Source organism: Trichoplusia ni, chromosome 2 (assembly GCF_003590095.1).
Source record: "Trichoplusia ni isolate ovarian cell line Hi5 chromosome 2, tn1, whole genome shotgun sequence".
Classification (NCBI taxonomy): Eukaryota; Metazoa; Arthropoda; class Insecta; order Lepidoptera; family Noctuidae; genus Trichoplusia; species Trichoplusia ni.
Genome location: NC_039479.1, coordinates 11,031,663 through 11,052,626, shown reverse-complemented (window position 1 = coordinate 11,052,626; position 20,964 = coordinate 11,031,663). Strand labels below are relative to the sequence as shown.

The window sequence follows — 20,964 nt, the reverse complement described above, 5'->3', positions numbered from 1 at the left end:
GTTCTTTTACAAGTCATTAAACAGGTCCATCTAAGTTTCGTACAGAATGACAATAATAAGCAAGCAAGGACCTATGTATACAACGTAATAAAAAAAACGAAGATCGAACAATATCAATAACAAACCGAGAAAGCTAAATGAGATACATTTTCAGGTCTTGTTTTAGTGCGCTCTTCATTTCCGGCTCGAAAGCTGTAGAGAGTTGAACATAGAATACTTGTATACCAAATTAGGTCCCTCGAGAGCAGACTTATTACTTGCATATAATGCGCATGCTTATTTTTTTAATAGACTTGAAAAGGAGGAGGCTCTCTATTCGTTGGTTTCTTTTTTGTTACCTCAGAACTTCCCTTATCGGTCCCATAAAAATTTCATAAAATTTGGCGCAGACGTAGTTATTTGAAGTCGGCTAAAAGTATTAAGTGTCCATATTTCAGCTAAAAGGCAGAATCTTGGGTACTTAGGATTCAAGGTATATCTGTTGAATATTTCCATAGACATAAAATTGTTTTCGAACTTTTGTTCTTGTTATATAGTTTAGGGTAGATAGCTGCGGCGAAACGCGTGTGTAGATGGATTCGCGTGCACGCTTCGCACCGTTCCCGTTCGTTGCGGGGAACGGCGCGAATCACGGCGTGAACTCACAGCAAGAATCGCGCGCTAGTGTAGAGCGCGCTAACATGACGGAATATATTCTCCTTGATCTCTTTATATTTGCCTCTATTCATACCTAGCCATGTCTTCTTCTGACTTGGCTAGATACACCTAACACATTTTTTTTATTTTTTTTCTATATGTAAAGAAATAATCTGACTTGTTCAGCATATTGGAGAAGGACACTTTATTCAGTGCCGTTCCTAAATGTCTCTTAATTTTAGGAGACAACATGACCAATAAGTTGGCCAAAAATATTGGTTGCAAACGACTATCAAAACTTGAATAAATCACTAATTGATAGTCCATAATCTTGGTTTTTGTAATAGAATCCAAATTAAACAGTAACAGAGTTTAGCAGGGTAAAGGTAAATGGAAACAACAGTTTTATAATGATCACATAATTATATTATAAAATGATTTAATTACAATAAACAGAATAAGTATCATAATGTACCTACACTACAAACAACTTACATTACGCAGAAGCGGACAGGACGTACTCCTCTCATATTTACATTTTGTACATTGAGCGCTCGTTTCGGTCATCGTAATACTTAATTTACGTCCCTCGCGTCGCTAACGACAACAACTCGATCAATAAATAGGGCGGGGAGGGCACTCGCGAGGGTTCGCAGCGCGCGGCGGCCGGCCTAGGCTATATGTACACAGGGCCGCGCGCGCGTCGGCTATGTACACTACAACTGCTCCACGAACTTGGTGAGCTGGTCCTGCGGCGTCATGGGCGGCAGCTGGTCGTCCGGCGGCGCGTGCGGCGCGGGCGGCGCGGGCGACTGCCGCAGCAGCAGCAGCTCGGACGGCGTGGGCGGGCGCGGCGAGGGCGTGGCCGGCGGCGAGCGCGCCACGCCCACGCCCGCGCCGCTGCTGAACGCGTAGCGCGCGGGCACGCCGCCTATCCGCGCGCCGGGGCCCGCGCTGTACGTGCCGCGCATGCCCATCATGTTGCCGCCCGGGCCCACGCCGCCCACCGCGCCCACGCCGCCCTTGAACCAGCCCGCGCCGCCGCCCGCGCCGCCCAGGCCCACGCCCGACACGCCTCCCACTCCAGACACGCCACCCACCTAAAAAATAATACGGTTATAATATCCACTCGAACGTAATGGTAAATCGTTAATAATTTATAATAGTATAGTAGTAAGTCACGTGGCTTACTTGTGTCTGTTGGGGTAGCATCTGATGCATCTGCTGCAACCTTTGCTGTTGCTGCGGCTGCATCATGTGCGTGAGCTGCGGCTGTTGCTGCTGTAGGCCCACTCCGCCCACGCCGCCAACGCCACATACGGCGCTCACTCCACTCACCGAGCCGACTCCGCCGACCGGGCCCACACCGCCCACGCCGCCGGCTGCTTGTTGCTGGTTTTGGGCATTCTAGAAGTATGGCATTGATTAATACATATTGACAAGAATAAAAAAAGCAGTAGACTTCAGCACTTGACAGTGAATTTATGACTGTATAATTGTTTAGTAACGAACCTGTCTTTGTTTGATAAAGGCGGCCATAAGCGGTGGATTAGACTTGAGTATTTGCAAGATTTCTTGCTGCTGGTTGTGGCTGGTGGGCGACCGTAACGTCGCCATCAACTGCTGCAACGCTTTTTGATGGACTTGAGGAGGTGTTTGCTGCTGCTGCGGCGCAGGTGCTCTTGGCTATAAATAAGACGAAACCCGTTAGTGTGGGCATCGCGGCGCGCGCTCACAGAGTTCGGTGTGCGGGTAGTGCCCGTGGCGTACCTGCTGCAGCTGCTGCGGGTGCTGCGGGTGCGGGTGGTGCGGCGGCGCGTGGTGCTGCGGCAGGCGCACGTGCAGCGGCGCGTGCGCGTGCGCGTGGTGGTGCAGCGGGGGCGGGGCCCGGTAGCGCGCCGCCCAGTCCGCGCGCGCGCCCGCGCCCGCCCCGCCCACGCCGCCCACCGTGCCCACGCCTCCCACCTGCACGCCGCCGACCCCGCCTACGCCACCTCCGGGCGGACCCATGGCAGCTTGCTTGCCGTACGAAGGGGCTTGTTGCCTGGCCGCTTCCTCTTGTACCTGATAATACATATTTGCTTATAAAATGGCGCCTGTGTGAGTCATATAAAAATATAAATCCCTATAAAAAGGAAAATACATTTAATAGGCAGTTAATCAAGATTAAAGGAAAAATGAATAATGTAATAATACAAGTAGTGACGATTATAGCATACCTGCTGCAGCGCCTTCTGCACATTGTGTGGCAGCGCGTGCGTAGCGGGCTTGGAAGGTGGCGGCGAAGCCAAGGCAGCAGTAGGCGGCGGCGAGGGAGGCGCCGCGCCGCGCGTGTTCATGGCTGCCATACGCCGGCGCAGCAATTTGGCCTGCTGCACGCGTTGCTGCACCTGCTGCTGCTTCAGCTTCTGCTTGATGCTGCTGCAGAAGGGCACGGAGCACTTGGTCTCCTGGCAGTGCTTGGCGTGGTAGCAGCACAGCGCGATGAGCTGCTTGCAGATGGGGCAGTCGCCCTTGGTCTTGCGGCGGCAGATCTTGGTGTGCGTGACGACGCGCTTCATCTTCTGGCAGGACGGCAGGCGGCAGTTGGCGTCGCGACACTGGCAGGCGTGCACCAGCGACTGGATGCAGCGCTGGATGGACAGCTTGCGCGCCTCCTGCGGGTTGGCCTGCTTCATGTCGCCCGGGGACGAGCCCACGTCGATGTCGAGGCCGAGCTTCTCCATCTTGTGCGGATGGCCCTCCTTCTCGTGGCAGGGCACGCACAGGTCGAAGTCGTCGCACACGGTGCAGTGGTAGCGGGTCTCCACGTGCGACTTGCAGCTGTTGCACGTGTACACGAACTTGTCCGTGCCCTGGTTGTGTAACTCGTACAACATGCACAGAGTCGAGAACCTCGCTCGCCGCGTTGATGAGAACTCATAATGTCTGTCGCGAGCCATCGTTAAGAACGCATCGCGTCCGTCCATCAAATCACAGTTAAGTAAGGGGTCCGGATCGCCAATAGGCTGCAACAAAATTTCAATTAGTATTTAATTTACCAAACATTACATACTGATAGATATTTTCTGTTTTAGCTTTTTTGTTACAAAGTGATTAAGAACATATTTCCTGAAATTTATTTTACTTTGTTACAGTCAAAGTTTCTTGTATTGTCGCTCGCTATCAAACGCGACATCTCAAGACAGAAATAGCATTATGAGATATGTTAATACATGCGTAATGAAATGAGCTATACTTACTGCTAAGCTGGCAGCAGATTGTGCGGAATGTAGCCTGATAACGAAGAACACTTCCTTGTGTTTCTCCATGGTGGCAAATATCTTTGCACTGAGATCACTGCCTTGCTGCTGGTCGCTTTGCTTCTTGCTATTCTTCCGCTGCGCAGCTTTCGACTTGTTCGACTTCTTCGCCTTTTTCTGGCCTTTTTTCTTGCCATCAGGACCTTGCTCATTCTCCTCAGAGGACTGGAATATCTAAAAAACATGTTAGAAATGTTGTCTCATGCCACACCCAAGCAATAATATCATACATAGCGGTTTTTTGTTATATATTTTAAAACAAGTGCAGTTAGTGTAGGTCTTACCATAGGTTAGTAGGATCGTGCAAGGGAACAAAGTATGGAGATAGCTCTCTTACAGTGCTGCATAGGACAGGTGTTAGAACATGCTCGAACTACCATGCACTACGAGTCTGTCGTGTAATAGATACTGACCACTGCCTCGGCGGCTTCGGCTTGCTTCCTCTTCTCTTCCTCCTCCTGGTCCAACTCCTTGATCGACTCCTCCAAGACGTTGGGCCAGAAGTCACCTTCGAAGTAAGGCAGCTCCGCCGCTGACGAGATATTGTCCTCCATAGCTTGCTTAAGTATGTCTTTATAATCTAGTATTATCCTCTCTATGATTCCTTTATCTAACATTTTCTTATACCACTCTTGTAACCTTTTGGGTTTAGGTATTTTTTGTTCGGGTGGATGGCAGTGGAATATGTAGTCGTCACCTTCTGACGGTGGACACGCCCAGATGTGGGCCATTGTGTAGCCCAGTTGTTTTGCATAGTCTAAATATCCTAATAAAATCTCGTGGTAGACGGCAGTCCGGTATTGCCGAGGTTGGAAGAAATGTACAGAGTCTAGATATGCTATGTATACACGCCTCGTGTTAGGTGACGGACTTTCACTGCCGTATTCCTGCAAGAGAGTTGCGATTGTTTAGTATACAATTTTACAATTAATAGCTGCTAAAAATCAGGAAGCAACAACACAATATGAATCACTAGGTACCGTAGTCCGGAAAAACAAGATACGTATAACTGGCCGATATGAATCTCAGGTCAAATTAGATTCGTTTCAGAAATAGAAGTCTAAACAGCATTTACATAATACATAGTAATACAATGTTACCTGCACGTGCATGCCGAAGAAACAGATATCGGTACCATCGATCTCTTCAAATGCAAACAACGCTTTGGCCCGATACGGGAACTCGGCGCACAGCTCTCCAGATTCTACGAACCTCGATCGCATTCCGGGTTTTACTTCCACCATCTGAAATAAAACAAAAGTTTTAAATTCCCCTTCAATAAAGCCTAAGTACCCTAAGGTGGAGATTTTGTGCAATAGTATATTATACCAACTAGGTCTTACCTTGTCAGACGACGCAACAACCCTGATATGAACTTCGCCTGCACCGGCCTCTTTCTTCTTGAGGAAGTTGTTGACTCGTGTTTCAATATAAATGCCAAGTTTGGAAGGAGGAAGTTTCTTAGCTGAGAATTTATTCTCTTTCCGCTTAGCCCCTTTCTTCTTCAAACAATTATCACAGCAGAAGCCGAGGGGCCATATAGAGTCGTGATGTAGCACACAAATCTGGTGCTGCTTCCTCCCACAATCCATACATACAACAAATGGTTCTTGTTCTAGATGATCGTTCTTCATTTCCTTGAACTGATCCTTCTTGATTGCTCTGAAATATTTAATGTAAATTAGATTTTGTTTTTATTGTGCTAATATAAATGCACTATTATTGCAAGACAGGTATTGTAATACTCACGTTTGCGGCTGCAGCGGGTCGTCGCCGAGCGTGACGGTGTCGCCCTGGATGTCGTTGAAGCATTTCTGGCAGAAGGTGTATCTATCGGAGACAACCCCATACGCTTTTAGACTTTATTCATAACGTCCGTGTAGCGGAGGTGATGTGAAGCGAGCGTGTACAGGAACATTGTGTGCAGGCAAGGACGTGCGTGGACAGGGCGAAAAAAATTTAGTAAGCAATGAGAACATAAAAGGGGTTAATAGTCAGACAGTGGGCGGAACACATGAATAGGTTAACATACTGCCCAAAATATACGCATCTCAAGTACAGTTCACATTACTAAAACATTTGTAATCTTTCAATTTGTGTAACTTTTAATTGCTATTGAATTTATAACCGATCATACAATCAATAAAATTATTACTCTCTACAAAATTGCATTGAGATGTGTATTAGCAAATTTTGATGAGAAACAATGACTTATTTTTTATTTGCAGGTACATAATTATTTTGCAAAAAAAAAGAAATCAGCGTTTATAACAATTAACCCCATATTCATTAAAACTTCAATTTAATTACATACACACTTTCGGAAATAATACATTTTAAGGCATTTTTGATACACTAGTGGTGACTGCTTTATGAATAAGGGGAATATGATACAATCCAATTCGAAGCAGAGTGAATGTTACAGAATCAAAAGTTAGATAGAACAGAACGAATGTGACGTTATATTACAATAAATTAGCAAGTATACTTTACAGTAAATAAACAAACCATCGAAAATTTTACACTTAAATATTTTTCATATGCTTCGAACCATTTTGTTTTCCAAATCCAATAGCTTTTTAATTTTATTATGGTAAATTGTTTGTTTACTGTCAGTACATTCAAGCTGTATTGCATAGAATTTGTATGAGGCTTTAGTAAGTAATGAAAGAAGTTTGAATTTTAGTCATTACATACATTTGATAACTAGTAGTGAGAGCTTTAGACCTTAAATGTCTAAAAATCTAATATATGAAATGGGTTTTGCTATGGCTGTCCTTGTATGTTGTAATAATGAAGCAATAACTTTAAGCAATATGAAATTATAGAAATGTAATAAGAATTTTGTGTGTAACTGCGATTTTAACATGATATAGTAATCAGAATGTAAATTTTCGAAGAAAGGTCATACCCAATAATAAAACAGCTCAATACGTTTTATGGCCTCTCCGTCAAAGCTTTTAATTTTAATGGGTTTTGTTCCCATTACATACCATCACATTATTGTGTATGGTTTCTTAACCATAAAAATATCGAAAGTCGATTTCACTATTAAACTTATTATGAAAAGCAAAAACATGAACATGAAACTGGTTGTTCATTTTGGTTTTTAAGTCAATTTACCCAGGTTGTTATAAAGCTCAAACTGAATTATATTAAAGTGCTAATTTTATGACAAGAAAAGATATTCGTTAGTATGGCATTGTTTCTATGTTTACCTAAAGAACATCAGAAATGTCTTAATACTGCTCGCATATGTCCAGGACCGTAACTTTTAGCATTCTTAAAACACTTAAAGAATAATTAGTTGCGCGGCATTTAAATATTTATTTTGGTACGCTGTTGGCTTTCAAACTATCATACAGTAAGCGTTATATTTCAATATTCGTATTAGTTAGCTTCGCCATTCCATAATTACGATAGAGTTAAAAAAACAAAACAAGGCAATTCAATGTAGGAAATAAAATATTGAACAATGTCAAATAAATTTGTAGCCGTGTATGCAGCAGTTGATTTTTATAAGGTCAATACATACCAATAAACCGTCTGTGTTGATTATAATTATTTTAATTGAGCAACAATGTTTAATAATGTTAATTATTTTGTTCATATTACGAGTTCGTAGAGAATAATGACTGTATTTATCCAATCACTTTTTGAGATAGAATTACTTTATTTATTTTTGACTAAGCTCTTACCAGTCATTCTGCATCACATCTTCTAAGAAAATATAAATATCAATGGACCTAAGTACTAGCCATCACCGTGCGGTAATTATCTGCTTGATGCATGTAACATGAACAGCTAAGCGTAATTTTAACAAATATGTATATTACGGCGTATTTAGCGTCATCACCCTACATATCAACTTAATAGGTGTTCATTTACCGATGAATACCGATCTCATATTGCTGTTCCGCGACGGATAGCCAGCAACGCTCGAGTTACAAAATCAACTAGATACGATCGTTCTTATAAGTGCCCTAACTGAACCAAGGGTCACTTCACTCAAAATAATATTGAATAGTATATTGTGCAATATTATGCATCAAACATTGACTTTAGTGATGGGTTGTTCAGCAATATGGCATCTTTATACTTTTTGCTTATATTAAAAAATATATATATACCTATGCTGCAAATTGTAAAAAGCTACTTTTGCCATGAACCTTAGAAGAATCGGCTATTTTAGTTTTATATTTTACAATGGAATGTCTTTAAAACCACTTTTATGATCAGCATGATTTCTGACAGTAAAAACTAAAATTAGTTTTGTGTAGAAGCAACCAGACCTTAGTCAAAGACTACTAATATTCTATCCAGGATTTAATCTATAACATTCAGTATTAAATGTTCCTACAGCAAGACAATATGCATAATTTAATTTGGTTAAAAATCAATCGATGGGCATTTTTATGTTAAATTTTTGCAGCACATGTTATACTAATAGTTATATATTTCTAGTATAAAACAGATCTGAATTGAGTAAAGTGGGATAATAATATGTGTATTGTGATGTATGTGATATTAATGTATTGCACAAGATAGTGTGTCGCCGGCGCACAACCATCTTACAGTGTCCACTTTCAAACATTTTGGTGATAAATTACTTTTAAAAGAAAGCAACCCACAAGTGAGTACAAATAGTCCGAACAGAACACATGGATTAGTAAGATGTTCAACACAAAAATGGCATATTTTAGTGACATACATGTAACATGGTACACCAAATGAACATGTAAAGCTTACAAAAGCGTTAGTCAGAGAATGGAGAAAGCTGGAATGATATGATTTAGTACAGTAAAGCCAATATAAGATCAATGTTAAGTTTTCTACAATGTTTAATTAAGCACAATTGGACTATGCTTCTCACTTCATGACTTAACTTCAGGTGAGTTACATTGGCTATACTTATGTTTAACAATTTTATATGTTGTATAATGCCTTCAAGTAACACAAATAATTACTAAGTGAAAATTTGAATGACAGTTATTTCTTCTAGATTTTGTAATACAATTTATGACTATATTGACGGGATACATTTGGGAAAACACAACGAAAGGATAAAAGAAGGATAAAAGAATATTAATGGTTAGAATTCAAATAAATTAATTACATGAGTTAAGGAAAGTTAGAATTTGGGCAGTATTTCATATAATCCCGTAAATACAGTCATATTTAGTCAATTATTTAAATAAAGTATTTGTGTGGTTCATACCTGTTCTGGTAACTGAAGTACTTGGCGTCCCGCGGTATGGTGCACAGCTGCTTGCCATAGCAGCACAGCACTTGAGGGTTGAAGGTGTACTTTCTACCGCAACAGTAGCCAAGGCTCTGCATCACAGGGTCAATCTCTTGCTCGAATACTTCCGACAGCTACAAATATTATTGTGTGCTTCAGTAAATTGTATTTTGAGGCTAACTACTCTAAGTATTTTCTCATGAAATGACATTTTACAAAGATTTTTTTCCTTATTTTCGAGGTTTGTGGCTTTGCAGTAAAATTATGCTGTATTCGACTTAATAAGGCTTCAACATCATTAATATTGGCTCACCAATGACGTCACAGAGCGCAAAATAATGCAATAGTATTGTAATTATCTAGCCACTCTATTATTAAAGAAAATAGCAATGGCTATCTAAAATGTTGATCATAATCTGTTACAGTATAAATGTACGAAAGACTGGTATCGCAGTCGTAAACGTATTGTTACTCCAGTAAGGCAATGGGATGACGATCCGCGTGACTCGAATGAATAAGAGTAAGGGAATATGTATAACTAACCTTAGTACAATATCTATAGACTCTTGAGTTCTTGCGGTTGTAAAGCCAAGCATTCTCGAACATCAGCCAAACATCGTCGACGTACTCCCAGGGGTCCCGGTACTCGCCGCGGTCGAGCTTAAGTTTGATAGTGGAGAGGTCAATGGGTTTGGTGACGATGTCGAAGTAGTCGGGGATGCCGAGCGCCTGCGCGTCCACGGGCTGGCGGAAGGGCAGCGACTCCGGGTCCTGGCGGAACAGCTTCTCCAGCGTCGGCATCAGCGCCACGCGCAGCTCCTCCGGCTTGAACACGAACGTGCGCCGCCCGCGGTCGCCTAGCCCCGAATCGCTTCCCACGCTCGTCTCGCCAGGTTCTTCCTTCACTTCTGATTTGATCTCCTGTTTGATTTCGGTCTTGATGCTGAAATCTGGCCGGTCATTACCGTCCTTGTCCGAGGGTGTCTCGTCGCGCATGCCCTTGCCGCCGCAGTCTTCGTCGGGTTCGTCCTTGATACGACTGTCTTCCGAGTCATGCTTGACACGCGACTCGTCTGGCGCCGGACTATAAAAAAATGGAATGTTATTGGCCAGATACGAAAGAATGAGTTTCAATTGTTTATAATAAAGGCTATAAATGAATTGGTAGAATTGTAATTTCCATAAAAAAAGCTATTGAGCGTACCTGTCGTCGGGCGCGACGCAGGCGGGCAGCGCGGCCAGATGCGGCGGCGCGGCGGGCGCGGGCGGCGCGCGCGGCGCGGGCGAGGGCAGCGCCAGCGGCGTGGCGGGCGTGGCGGGCGCCACGCTGGGCGGCGCCTGCCCCGCCGGCGACGCCGCCGCGTCCCCGCGCCCGAAGCCCGCGTGGTTCACGAAGGGGCTCTGCACGGCGCTGCCCAGCAGCCGCACCTTGGCGTCGGGGTGGCCGGGCGAGGCCAGCGGCGCCGGCCCGTTCGACTGCATCGACGGGTACTGCGGCGCGGGCGACGTCATCGGCTGCCCGAAAGGCGACATGCCCGGATTCCCCACGCTGCCGCCGTTCGGCGTCTGCGGCATTTGGTTAGGACTCGGTCCCGGCGGGCCCACGAGGTTGGAGGGGAAAGCCATTCGGTTAGCAGGCATCGATAGCGCGATGCCGGGCGAAGGAATACGCATTGCAGGTAGCGCCGGCTGCGAGCCCATAGCGGGTAGCGTTGGCCTGGTGAGCGACCCTCCCACTCCTGGCCTCGGGCCGCCGACTCCACCCAGTACTCCGCCACCAGACATTACGCTTACAGGTTGTTGTTGTTGCTGCTGCTGTAATTGCACTACTTGTTGTTGTTGTTGCTGCTGTTGCTGTTGTTGTTGCTGTTGCTGAGCAGCCTGTTGCTGTTGTGCTTGCAATTGTTGCTGCTCCTTTCGTTTTTGTCTCTTTTCTTCGAGTTCCTTCTGTATTTTGTATATCTTTTCAGCTAGCAAATGGTAATACTCCGATCGTGTACTAGCCATTTCATACATGTCTCCTTCGACTTTTCTCGCGTATGCCACTAAGTTATGCATTCGCTTATCTAACATCGCCGTTGGATCCGGTGTAGGAAATATTGCTTGCACCCTATAAAAACATACATTCTCATAAAAATGGAAAAATAAATTTTGAAAATCAGTTACCTAAATAAAATTAACTACTTACAATTTGTGAACGAGGTGGTTCCTGAGATCTGCCGTAATTGAATGGTGCCATTCTTTGGTGCCAGAAACTGGGTTGGCGGTTACGGCTCCGCCCGGTAGTTGAAGTGTACCTGCGCCCATCTACACGCGAAGAGTAAATAATTATTAATATGGATGCCATAAACCGAAATTTAATGAAATGTCCACACTAGATAGGGACCGTCACTCACCAACTGCTGCTGTTGTTGTTGCTGCTGTTGCTGCAGGTCCGAGGGCTGCTGCGCAAAGAGCGATTGCATGGCCTGCTGCTGCTGGGGCACGACGTCGGAGAGGCTGGGCGGGCGCGGCACGGGCATGCGCGACAGCGGCGCGCGCGCGAAGCCGCCCACCATGCCCGACACCGACGTGGGGCAGGCGATGCCCAGCGCCTCGTAGGCGCGCTTCATGTCGGCGCCCTGCGTGCTGGGCGCGGGCGCGGCGGGCGCGGGCGCCGGCGCCACGGACTGCGTGCTCACGCCGCCCAGCTGGTTCACGCCGCCCATGGAGTTGCCCGCGCCGCCCACTCCCCCCACGCCACTCACGCCGACAACTCCTCCGACTCCGCCGACGGGGCCCACACCGCCGACGTTTCCGACGTTACCACTATTCACTCCCGTTGTCGTATGCGTCACTGCCGCTGCTACAAATTTTTACGTTAAATTTAGTTCCAAGTCGAGGCTTACAGAGAGGTAAGTTTTGCAAAAAAATACTCAGCTACAATGATAAAACAATTGTAAGTTTCTTTACTCACCATTCATATTTCTAGTCCTATCAGCTTGTTTTAGCGGCAAACAAACCGGACAGTCATTTTTATTACAATGTTTCCAATGATTTATGATTTGTCTTGACGACGAGCAGTGAGGTACCGCACAGTTTTTGCCCGCCTAAAACAAAATAAATCCATTAGATGGTTTTAAGGAATCACTGAAAACTAATTTAGATTTCGACTGAACAGTATTGTACCTGACATGACATCATATGGTTGAGAACTCCCTTCATGGTCTTGCAGTGCGGTAGCGTGCACTGCCACGTCTCGCCGTTGGACTGTGACTCCCGCCTCTGGCACTTGTGTGCGTGTAGCAACAGCACAAGCTGCTGCTGGATGAGTTTTCGCTTCTCTGGGTCGGCGATTGAGCCGGAGGTGGGTGGCTGCGAGGCGCTGGGCGGCTGCGAGGAGGGTGCCTGCGTGGCGGCCTGCGGCTGCGACTGGCCGCCGGCCGGCGCGCCCGGCGTCTGCGGCGAGGGCGCGGGCGGGACGGCCTGCGCCGCGCCGCCGCCGCCCGCGTCCGCCGGCGGCCCGAAGCGCACGCCCACGGCGCCCGCGTTGACGGCGCGCTGCACGGGCGGCACGCCGGGGCCCTGCGCCGACTGCGCGTAGGGCGGGTGGTAGGGCGCCAGCGGGTGCCCGCCGCCGCCCGGCGCCGGCATGCGCGGGTGGTGCTGCAGGGCCGTGCGCATGTTGCCCGGGCCCATGCCTACGCCCACTCGCCCGCTCAGCGGACCGTTTTGCATAGCCTACGACATTACCCATGAATCATTAATATGCAATAATATTATATTATAATTAAATTCAATTATTTTTAATGTACCAGCAGTTTAACTACATTTATTCTGTATGAAATGCTTTATTCCAAATATTAGTGATCCCTAAATAACAAGCCAATTCAGATTTAAATTTTAATTTGTTACTATTTCTCTGGTGTTTCCTAACTTAATCATGAAACAATAAATAATATTTTGATTTAATAGATCCAAAATTTTCTTAAATTAAATTAACACTTTCAACTAACAATTTTTAATAAAATTTTAAAATCAAAATACTGAATTTCATTGGGTAATTACTTGCCATGATAAAGTATATACTTAAATTATTAGAACTTAATAAGAAAAAAAAGCCATATTGTGAGGCAATTACATGAACCAATACATTAAACTGCTTACAATTTATCAATGTCTTGTTTAAACATATTTGTTGGTCTATTTATTTATGGACTACTATGTTACAAAGCAATATACATTAATTCAGTCTATTGGTCAAGGATACAAAGATTATTTATACACCGTATAAAGTGTTTTTGATTATTAAATTGGTAATATTTAAAGAAAAGGGAAAAGTTTAATATATCCCCAAGCATGTTACTTTTTAACTTTTTTTTTTAACATATATTATAAATTTAACTAATTTTTTTTTTAATTATATTTCTCATTTAATTTAGCATTTTACCCACTTAATAATTTACCGAAGAATAAAAAATAGTAAATAAACTCACCTGGGCATGTGGATGGTGCTGTTGCTGTGGGTGATGGTTGGCGCCCATCAGTGTGGGCAGCTGCTTGTTGATGATCCCACTGCCCAGCATTCCCGCACCACTCATGTTGCTATTCGTCACTATCATGTTTCCACCAACATTTGCTACATTCATGCCTCCCTGAATAGAACTCATAGGCATTGTGGAGTGTAGTTGATTTGGATGACTCGTATTTGGCATTAGTTGTGGGTGCATATTACCCATGAGGTCCTTTGATACGGACACATTTGGAGGTGATTGTAAGTTTGGACTCTTACTACCTAAGTTATTCAACCCTAAAGGGTTGTGGCCTAAGCCACCTTTGTTGCCCTGTGAAAAGACCAATAAACGAAAACCACTGTAAATTTCATTCACTTAGTTCTGCTACCAGTTAGTCATTAATACATTTCTCATGAAAGCTCAAGATGGAACATAGGATATGGCTGCTAACAAGGTGATAGTTATATTCCACAGATAGCAAATTGATAATTAATCTACCTAAGGGAGATGTAAAAGCATAGCTTAGCTTTTTTAAATGATATATATAATAATATACTAAACAATATTTTAATGGATTACATCAATTTAAGCCAAGCTTACCAAAATTACACATGTTTGTAGACTAAATTAATCATAAAAAAAAAAATTAAAATTAATTAGGATTCCATCAGTCTCAGATACTCACTTGTTGTATAAGGTGATTGTTAATTTGCCTTTGAATTGCACCTGTTGGGTCATCCCCATTAAGCTGCTGCTGTGAGACCATTTGCCCCCCGGGCCCAGGGCCCTGCGCAGGGGGCTTTGGGCCTGTGACTCCTGGTTGCTCGCCCCAAGAACCTCCCATTAACTCATCAGGGAGGTCCTTTTCAAGGTCGAACATGTCAAGGTTAGAGAACCCATCTACTGAAACAAAAAATAATGGGCATGATTTAGTTCATGGTAAATAAATGAATTGCTATAAAAAGTAAAACAAGGAGTTGTATAATGATTCGTAATATTTTATATATTGACAAAATTTAAAAATACTGCATGTATTTTATTATTTGTAAAAATTGCTTTAAAATCTTTAGAGGTGAACTCAAAATCGAAATAAAAAAAATGTTAAATATTGACTAAAAATGTGAAGATATTTGTTTCTCTGTGTAAATAGCCTAAAAACATTGCATGTAGTATGCACTCAATTTACAAAGTATGATTTTCTTTTTAAAATTAATTTACATGCTTCAGATATGCTAAAGGAGAATCAAACCTATATTTGGAGTTTTATAGCAGAATAAAACTAACAATTTCATTACAACTAAAACCTTTAATTGCTTATAAGTCTTTCATTTATTAGATTTTACATAAAATACTCATCAGAGTGACAATTTATTACACTTTGTTAATACAGATAAAATTAGAATAGATCAAAAATGAGATCACAGTGATTATTTTGTAGTGAAATGTTAAAATGACTATTGAAATGAAACAATCTTTAATGTTCAGAGGCAGAAAGTTTGAATGCTTATGAAACTTTAAATTTGAGCTTAAAATGATACCTATATACAGTTAGCTTTTAAATATACAAATAAAATAATTAAGCTTTGAGAGAGTAAGACATTTATGCAAAGGTGAATCTAACATGGATTTATATTTTGAGACGGTATATAATGCCTAATTATACTTTTGTAACACAATGACAACACATTTTGAGCAACATATAGTATTAATAACACAAAAATTTATGTTCTTTATTTATCCAACAATATCCAGTACTATAGACACACCTAGATGCTAGCAGATGTTTAGCAGATTATGTTTTTTCTGAGTTTTAATACAATCAATATTCATTTGTATTTGAATGAACATTTTATTGAAACTTTTTGAGTTACTAAAATAAAACAAAAAATATGAAAATTTATTACTAAAGTTAAATTATAGACAAATGCTTAAACAATTTGTAATGTAAATCAAACTTTTTAATTCTTTCTATTTGATTTCAATAAGACTTGCATTTTATTTTGCCAGCATGCAATCAAAGAGGTTATGCTCTTATCAATAAAAGAAGTCAAAACATTACATATGAATCTAAAAAATTGTATAATATAATGAGTATGTTTATTCATTTTTCAGGGAAACATGGTCTTGTGCAGCCAAATTGAAATGTGGGTCACAACCAAGACTTGTCATAGAACATTTAAAACATTTTATAACAATAACTAAAGTAACAAAATAGTCTAAAACCCATTTTTTATTAATAAATAAATATTAAAATATTTACAGTTATTTTATTTTACAAGTTACGATCTAATTTTCATATAGTTGTAATTCCAAAGTGAAGACAAACCTAACATTTCTATCAAAATAACCTAAAAATATCGAATTTGTGACAAAATATGGTTAATTATCTAAAATAATGTATATAAATGATTTACATTACAAATTTTACACCCTAAAACAATGTATCAAAACTTGCATTTTCTTAAAAATAATAAATGAAAGAACAGAAATACTTAATTATTTTAAGTAAAGATATCATAAAATACTGCCCACAGCGACTATTTTCTGATTTTATGTGCTAAGACACAATAATACGACGCAAAACTTGCGAGGCGCTAACAAGAACGAAGGCAAAATGTCAAAAATCAAAGAAAGATAATATGACAGAACACTGTTCCGACACTTTGCAAACTCAGTTTAAAACAATAAAATACTCACCCGCGGAGTCCGAGGGACCCTGAAAAGGGTCCCGGATCATCTTAGGCCGCTTGTTAGGCGGCTCATCGGCCATGGCTCTGTTTACTAAACGTAAGCCGTCGTGAATATTTCGGCCCGCCGATTTAAAAAACACTTATAAGTCTTATATCTTCAAGAAATAACATTTTAGAGCGATTTGTCATTCATCATAATGTAATTCACCCACATCGCGATCGTTCGATGTCCTTCGCACCATTGAAGGCACATATTATAATTTCTCACTCAAGTATTCGCCATTACAAAGCTCCGAATCGAAGAGCTACACAGACCCTCTCACCATCTTCCGTCGGAACTAGCACAATAAATGAAAACAATATCACCAGATTTTAGCTACTTTATGGAACTTATTTACGCTATCGAACAACACGATTTCACTTAACACTTTAAAATACACGGAATGATAAAGTTTATGATAAAATGATGTAAGAAAAAACAGAAAATTTACACGACAAATTCCGAAATTCTTCTCAGTCTCTCCAGCGCAAAATGGCGGCTGTTGATGAAAACTTTTTCTACGCTTGTCAGAAAATGTCGGCCTATATAGAGTATAGGAAAGCGTTCTGATTGGTCCGCGCACACCACGTGACTGCCGGAAATAGCGATTTGACGCAGGATCGGTCGGATTATTCTGACGTCAAGGCTTACGGATCCGAACATAGCCGAAGATAACCGAAGACGTTTTGGTCATGTAAAAGTGTTTTTTACTGTAGAATGTAGTGTAACCCTACAGTTTTTTAACATAATTTGTTAGGAAATACGTACGGCTATAATAATTTAAGTGAGATAAAATGTATAATTGTAAAATGAGCACTGTAAAAATTGTTTTACTCATGGAGTTTTGAATATTCCCTCCAAATCGGGAGTGGCCATCATCAATACGACGTGTCTCTAGACTGTCTATGATATAGAGAGAACCATAATCTAAGACAATTAGTTTTTAACTTTTATGTTTAGGCAATGTTGCACTACGATAAAGCCAATGCACTAAAAACTAAATTCAGGATTTAAAAAATTAAAATGATTTTGTTTTCTACGGAGCGCTATAATGTATCTGACATTCTCATTTTATGTGCAATGCTCGAGGTGTTGTAACTAAATTTGTTGCCCAAAAAATAAGACAACCTAATTCGCCTAGGGAAGTTGATTTATGATTCAATGCAAGAAACGTATTTGTAAATGTTACGGAAGCACATTTAATATTATGTAAATCTATCGAAAACATTACCGTGCAATTAAACATGAACTTTTACTTCATAGTATACATCTTTATAGGTCTAGCAAAACATCCGTGAAAAAAGTTCAAATAAGAAGTTTAAATTTAGGAAAATATTACTTTATTGGGATCTAATTCAATTGAGAATAATTTACATATTACATTATATTTAATATAATATTGTGTGTTATAGATATTTGTACAGTTACAACATACTTTATTATCTGTATCACATTCAATCAAGCAAAGAGAACGGATGTATCTGTAATTAAATATTGGAGGGAAAATACACACTCACTTCGTAATTTTCAAGGGATAAAATATAAATAGACTAAGTTTTTGTTAACGAAACATCGAATCTTTCAAATTATTTTCTTGCCTTTAAAAAGGCAGATTTGCGGCAAAATTGCATAAATATTTTTTTTTCGATTTTTGAAAACATAAGTTTGGCACTAACCCGTAACAGATTTATACTTACTTACCTACATTTATTGGTATTTAATTGAACATTGGATTTGGCTTGTTAAAAATACAAAATCCCTGTCTGACATTTTGTGTATGGACAAAATGTCAGACACAGGGCAGCAGCCAAGAAGCCATTACTGATTAATATTATATATTACTAGCTTTTCGCCCGCTTCGAGGTCGGTTATATCGCGTTTCTAGATAAAACCTCCCTATCCTATGTTCTTCCTCAAGGTCAACTCTATCTCTGTACCAAAATTCATTAAAATTGGTTCAGTGGTTTAGACGTGAAAGCGTAACAGACAGTCAGAGTTACTTTCGCATTTATAATATTAGTAGGGATTATGTACATTCTAAGTGAAATTTAAACACTACACAAAGTGGAAAAGACTATATTTTGACTCATTCTATACATGGCAAATATCTAGGTTTACAAAGTACATCTACATCTCTTTGAGAGGTCTTACACCTAAAATCTCTAGACCAGTTTTGACAGTCTGTCTTGCACAATAGAAGATAAGTAATCGTTGTGCTGCCAAATCAGGGTCGACATTTTTTACTTTCAGTTCATTAAACATTCTATTTACATATTTAGCTAGGCGAAATAAATAGTTAACTAATATACATGCTTCATATTCTTCTAATGACTTATTTAATACATTTTCAAATCTAGCTAGTTCTGCAGTAACTTCACCAATGATTTCCTCGGTTAAATATTTTGGGTCACAATGTGTTGGTAGGGAGACTCCACAGTTTTGTTCTAAGCTCCAAAGTCTGCAATGAAGGTATTGTAGTTTGATGGCACTGTCCCCTTCACTTTGGAGGGCTTTATCCCAGTTGAAAGTGTAGTCTTTAAGCCTCTTTTGTTTCAAATCATTAATTAAAACTGCTGAAGTCCCTAGTATGTCACATGTCTCTTCATTCATAGCCGTACTCCGTGTATCTGCAAAATTATAATGATTATATTACAATGTTGAATTATTCATGGGCCATGCAAATGATTTAGATATATTTTTTAACATGACAATTATTTTCAGCTTAGCATTGCCATCTATAATGTACAACTACAGATGATTAACAAATTTAGAGTGAGATTAGCCTAGCTTAGCCCAGTAGAACAGGCTTCTTGATATAATGTATGAAATATGGAAAATTACTTATATGTATAAAATCAAATAATATTACTTTTTGATAGTAACTGCTTCTCATGCATTTTCCTCTTAGCCTCATCTAGTATATCATTCAGGAACACTACATTCCCAGTTCTAGTGCTCATGCCTTTAAGTCTACCAAACTTGATATGTTCACAGCCTTCAGTACATTTCTTGTTGATGTTTCCAACAAGTTCAAACAATGCAGCAAAATGGTCAGTTTGAGCATTGTCTACTATATACAGCATTTTATCAAATTCATATTTCTTATATCTGTCCAGTAAAGCTGCAATGTCTCTAGAAATATATAATGTTGAATTATCACTTTTTAATACAGTTATATCTCTGTTATTAATTGTAGCAATTTTCTTGCCAGATTCATCAGATTTAATAATTCCTTCTTTTTCCAACATATCCAATAATCCTTTTATATTTCCACCATTGTAGTCTGACTCCCAATGGTAAGCATTAAACTTTATTCCTAGCCTTTGATACACTTTTTCTAACTCTTGTACAGTTATTTCCCTGATATTTTTCCAGCTGTCTAAATTCATTCTGCCTTGCTCTATATCTGCAAAGTACTTTCTGGCTTCTTGTTGTACATTTTCATCGGTTGAAGCTAGTTTGTTTGCATATACATAAACATCATACAATGTTCGAATAGGGTCAGTCTTTAAATCTTTAATATCAATGTTTTTTGCTTTCAAACCATATTGCAATAACCCAAACTGTGTTCCCCAGTCTCCTAAATAATTAATTCTTGTTACTTTATTGTTAAAGTATGTATTAATATTTGCAATAAAGTTTCCAATAATTGTTGATCTTAAATGCCCAGCATGAAAAGGTTTAGCAATGTTTGGAGAACTAAAGTCCATAACTACTTTCTTTGGTTTAACATGTTGCCTTTTTTCAGGTGTTATAATACCTTTTAGTACACTTTGAAGAAACGTATCTCTATCTACACTAAATGAAAAATCGCTATTGCTTCTATCTCTGTCACAATTTAGGCTAATATCATTTACAAGTTGAACTGTATATTTACATTCATTGTGTCTATACAAAATGTTTACATTTTTCAAGTTTCTAAGTAAACTGCTTTTGTCTACAGTATGAGGAAGTATCTGTAACAATAAATATCTGTGTAAAAGTATTTTTAATTTTGAATACAAATGAGACAAAAAGTTGGGTTGTAAAACATAATGACAAACCTTGTCGATCAACATTATTTGTATTTTGATATTACTTGACGTTGTGAGTTTAGTAATTATAGTGGTCTGTAATAGAAAGTTGTTGTTTCAATTCATTTTATTTTAGAAAGTTGAACAGTACAACCTGCTGCAACAGTGTAGGTTGACTTTTAATATGCCACTGTGTTGCCAATTGATGCGAAAAATATTTTTAATGTGGTATAAAAACTTCTAACTTCTTACTCTAACTGGCGCTCTTTGGGGGAGGCCTACGTTCAGCAGTGGACGGCGATAGGCTGAGATGATGAAGATAAAAACTTCATGCACTAGCCCTAGCTCATGGCTTGAACCATGTTTCAGTGATAGATTTAGGATCAAAATAACATTTTGACATGTTCATTAAGTTTTAGAATTATTTAAAATATATTTTTTAACATAAGGACAATAATACGCAACCAAACAATAATAAACTTGACCAATTAATAAAGAGCGGTAGGTATATCAATTCGAAAAAGAAAGCGAATATTGAGTATTACTTA

At 40.3% G+C, this 20,964-nt stretch overlaps 2 protein-coding genes across 2 annotated transcripts; both read right to left on the bottom strand.

Annotated features, from left to right (window-relative positions):
* Window positions 1-1,039: 1,039 nt before the first annotated feature.
* On the bottom strand, window positions 1,040-16,977 carry LOC113501652 (CREB-binding protein). The gene is made up of 20 exons (XM_026882831.1): window positions 16,371-16,977; window positions 14,359-14,576; window positions 13,656-14,003; window positions 12,349-12,900; window positions 12,137-12,269; window positions 11,577-12,025; window positions 11,369-11,487; window positions 10,385-11,290; window positions 9,724-10,264; window positions 9,157-9,314; window positions 5,688-5,768; window positions 5,282-5,600; window positions 5,039-5,182; window positions 4,352-4,825; window positions 3,879-4,112; window positions 2,856-3,644; window positions 2,407-2,700; window positions 2,149-2,322; window positions 1,828-2,043; window positions 1,040-1,736 (listed from the first exon to the last, which is right to left on the bottom strand). Exons 1-20 carry the CDS (start codon window positions 16,441-16,443, stop codon window positions 1,353-1,355), a joined length of 6,606 nt encoding a protein of 2,201 aa, XP_026738632.1. The 5' UTR covers window positions 16,444-16,977; the 3' UTR covers window positions 1,040-1,352.
* A 1,486-nt stretch (window positions 16,978-18,463) lies between these two features.
* Window positions 18,464-20,650, bottom strand: LOC113507070 (probable arginine--tRNA ligase, mitochondrial). Its single transcript, XM_026889925.1, has 3 exons — window positions 20,447-20,650; window positions 19,273-20,359; window positions 18,464-19,030 (listed from the first exon to the last, which is right to left on the bottom strand). The coding sequence occupies exons 1-3, from the start codon at window positions 20,459-20,461 to the stop codon at window positions 18,531-18,533; spliced, it is 1,602 nt and encodes a 533-aa protein (XP_026745726.1). The 5' UTR covers window positions 20,462-20,650; the 3' UTR covers window positions 18,464-18,530.
* Between the last annotated feature and the right edge of the window lie 314 nt (window positions 20,651-20,964).

What these genes read in the sequence shown, in the direction of transcription:
- LOC113501652 (XM_026882831.1), bottom strand. Translation starts at nt 16,443, where the DNA reads ATGGCCGATGAGCCGCCTAACAAGCGGCCTAAGATGATCCGGGACCCT. An exon ending in AACCACCTCGTTCACAAATT is followed by an intron (nt 11,291 to 11,368) that starts GTAAGTAGTTAA and finishes ATGTTTTTATAG; the next exon opens with GGTGCAAGCAATATTTCCTA. An exon ending in ACCCGCAGCAGCTGCAGCAG is followed by an intron (nt 2,323 to 2,406) that starts GTACGCCACGGG and finishes TCTTATTTATAG; the next exon opens with CCAAGAGCACCTGCGCCGCA.
- LOC113507070 (XM_026889925.1), bottom strand. An exon ending in GAAGCAGTTACTATCAAAAA is followed by an intron (nt 19,031 to 19,272) that starts GTAATATTATTT and finishes ATAATTTTGCAG; the next exon opens with ATACACGGAGTACGGCTATG.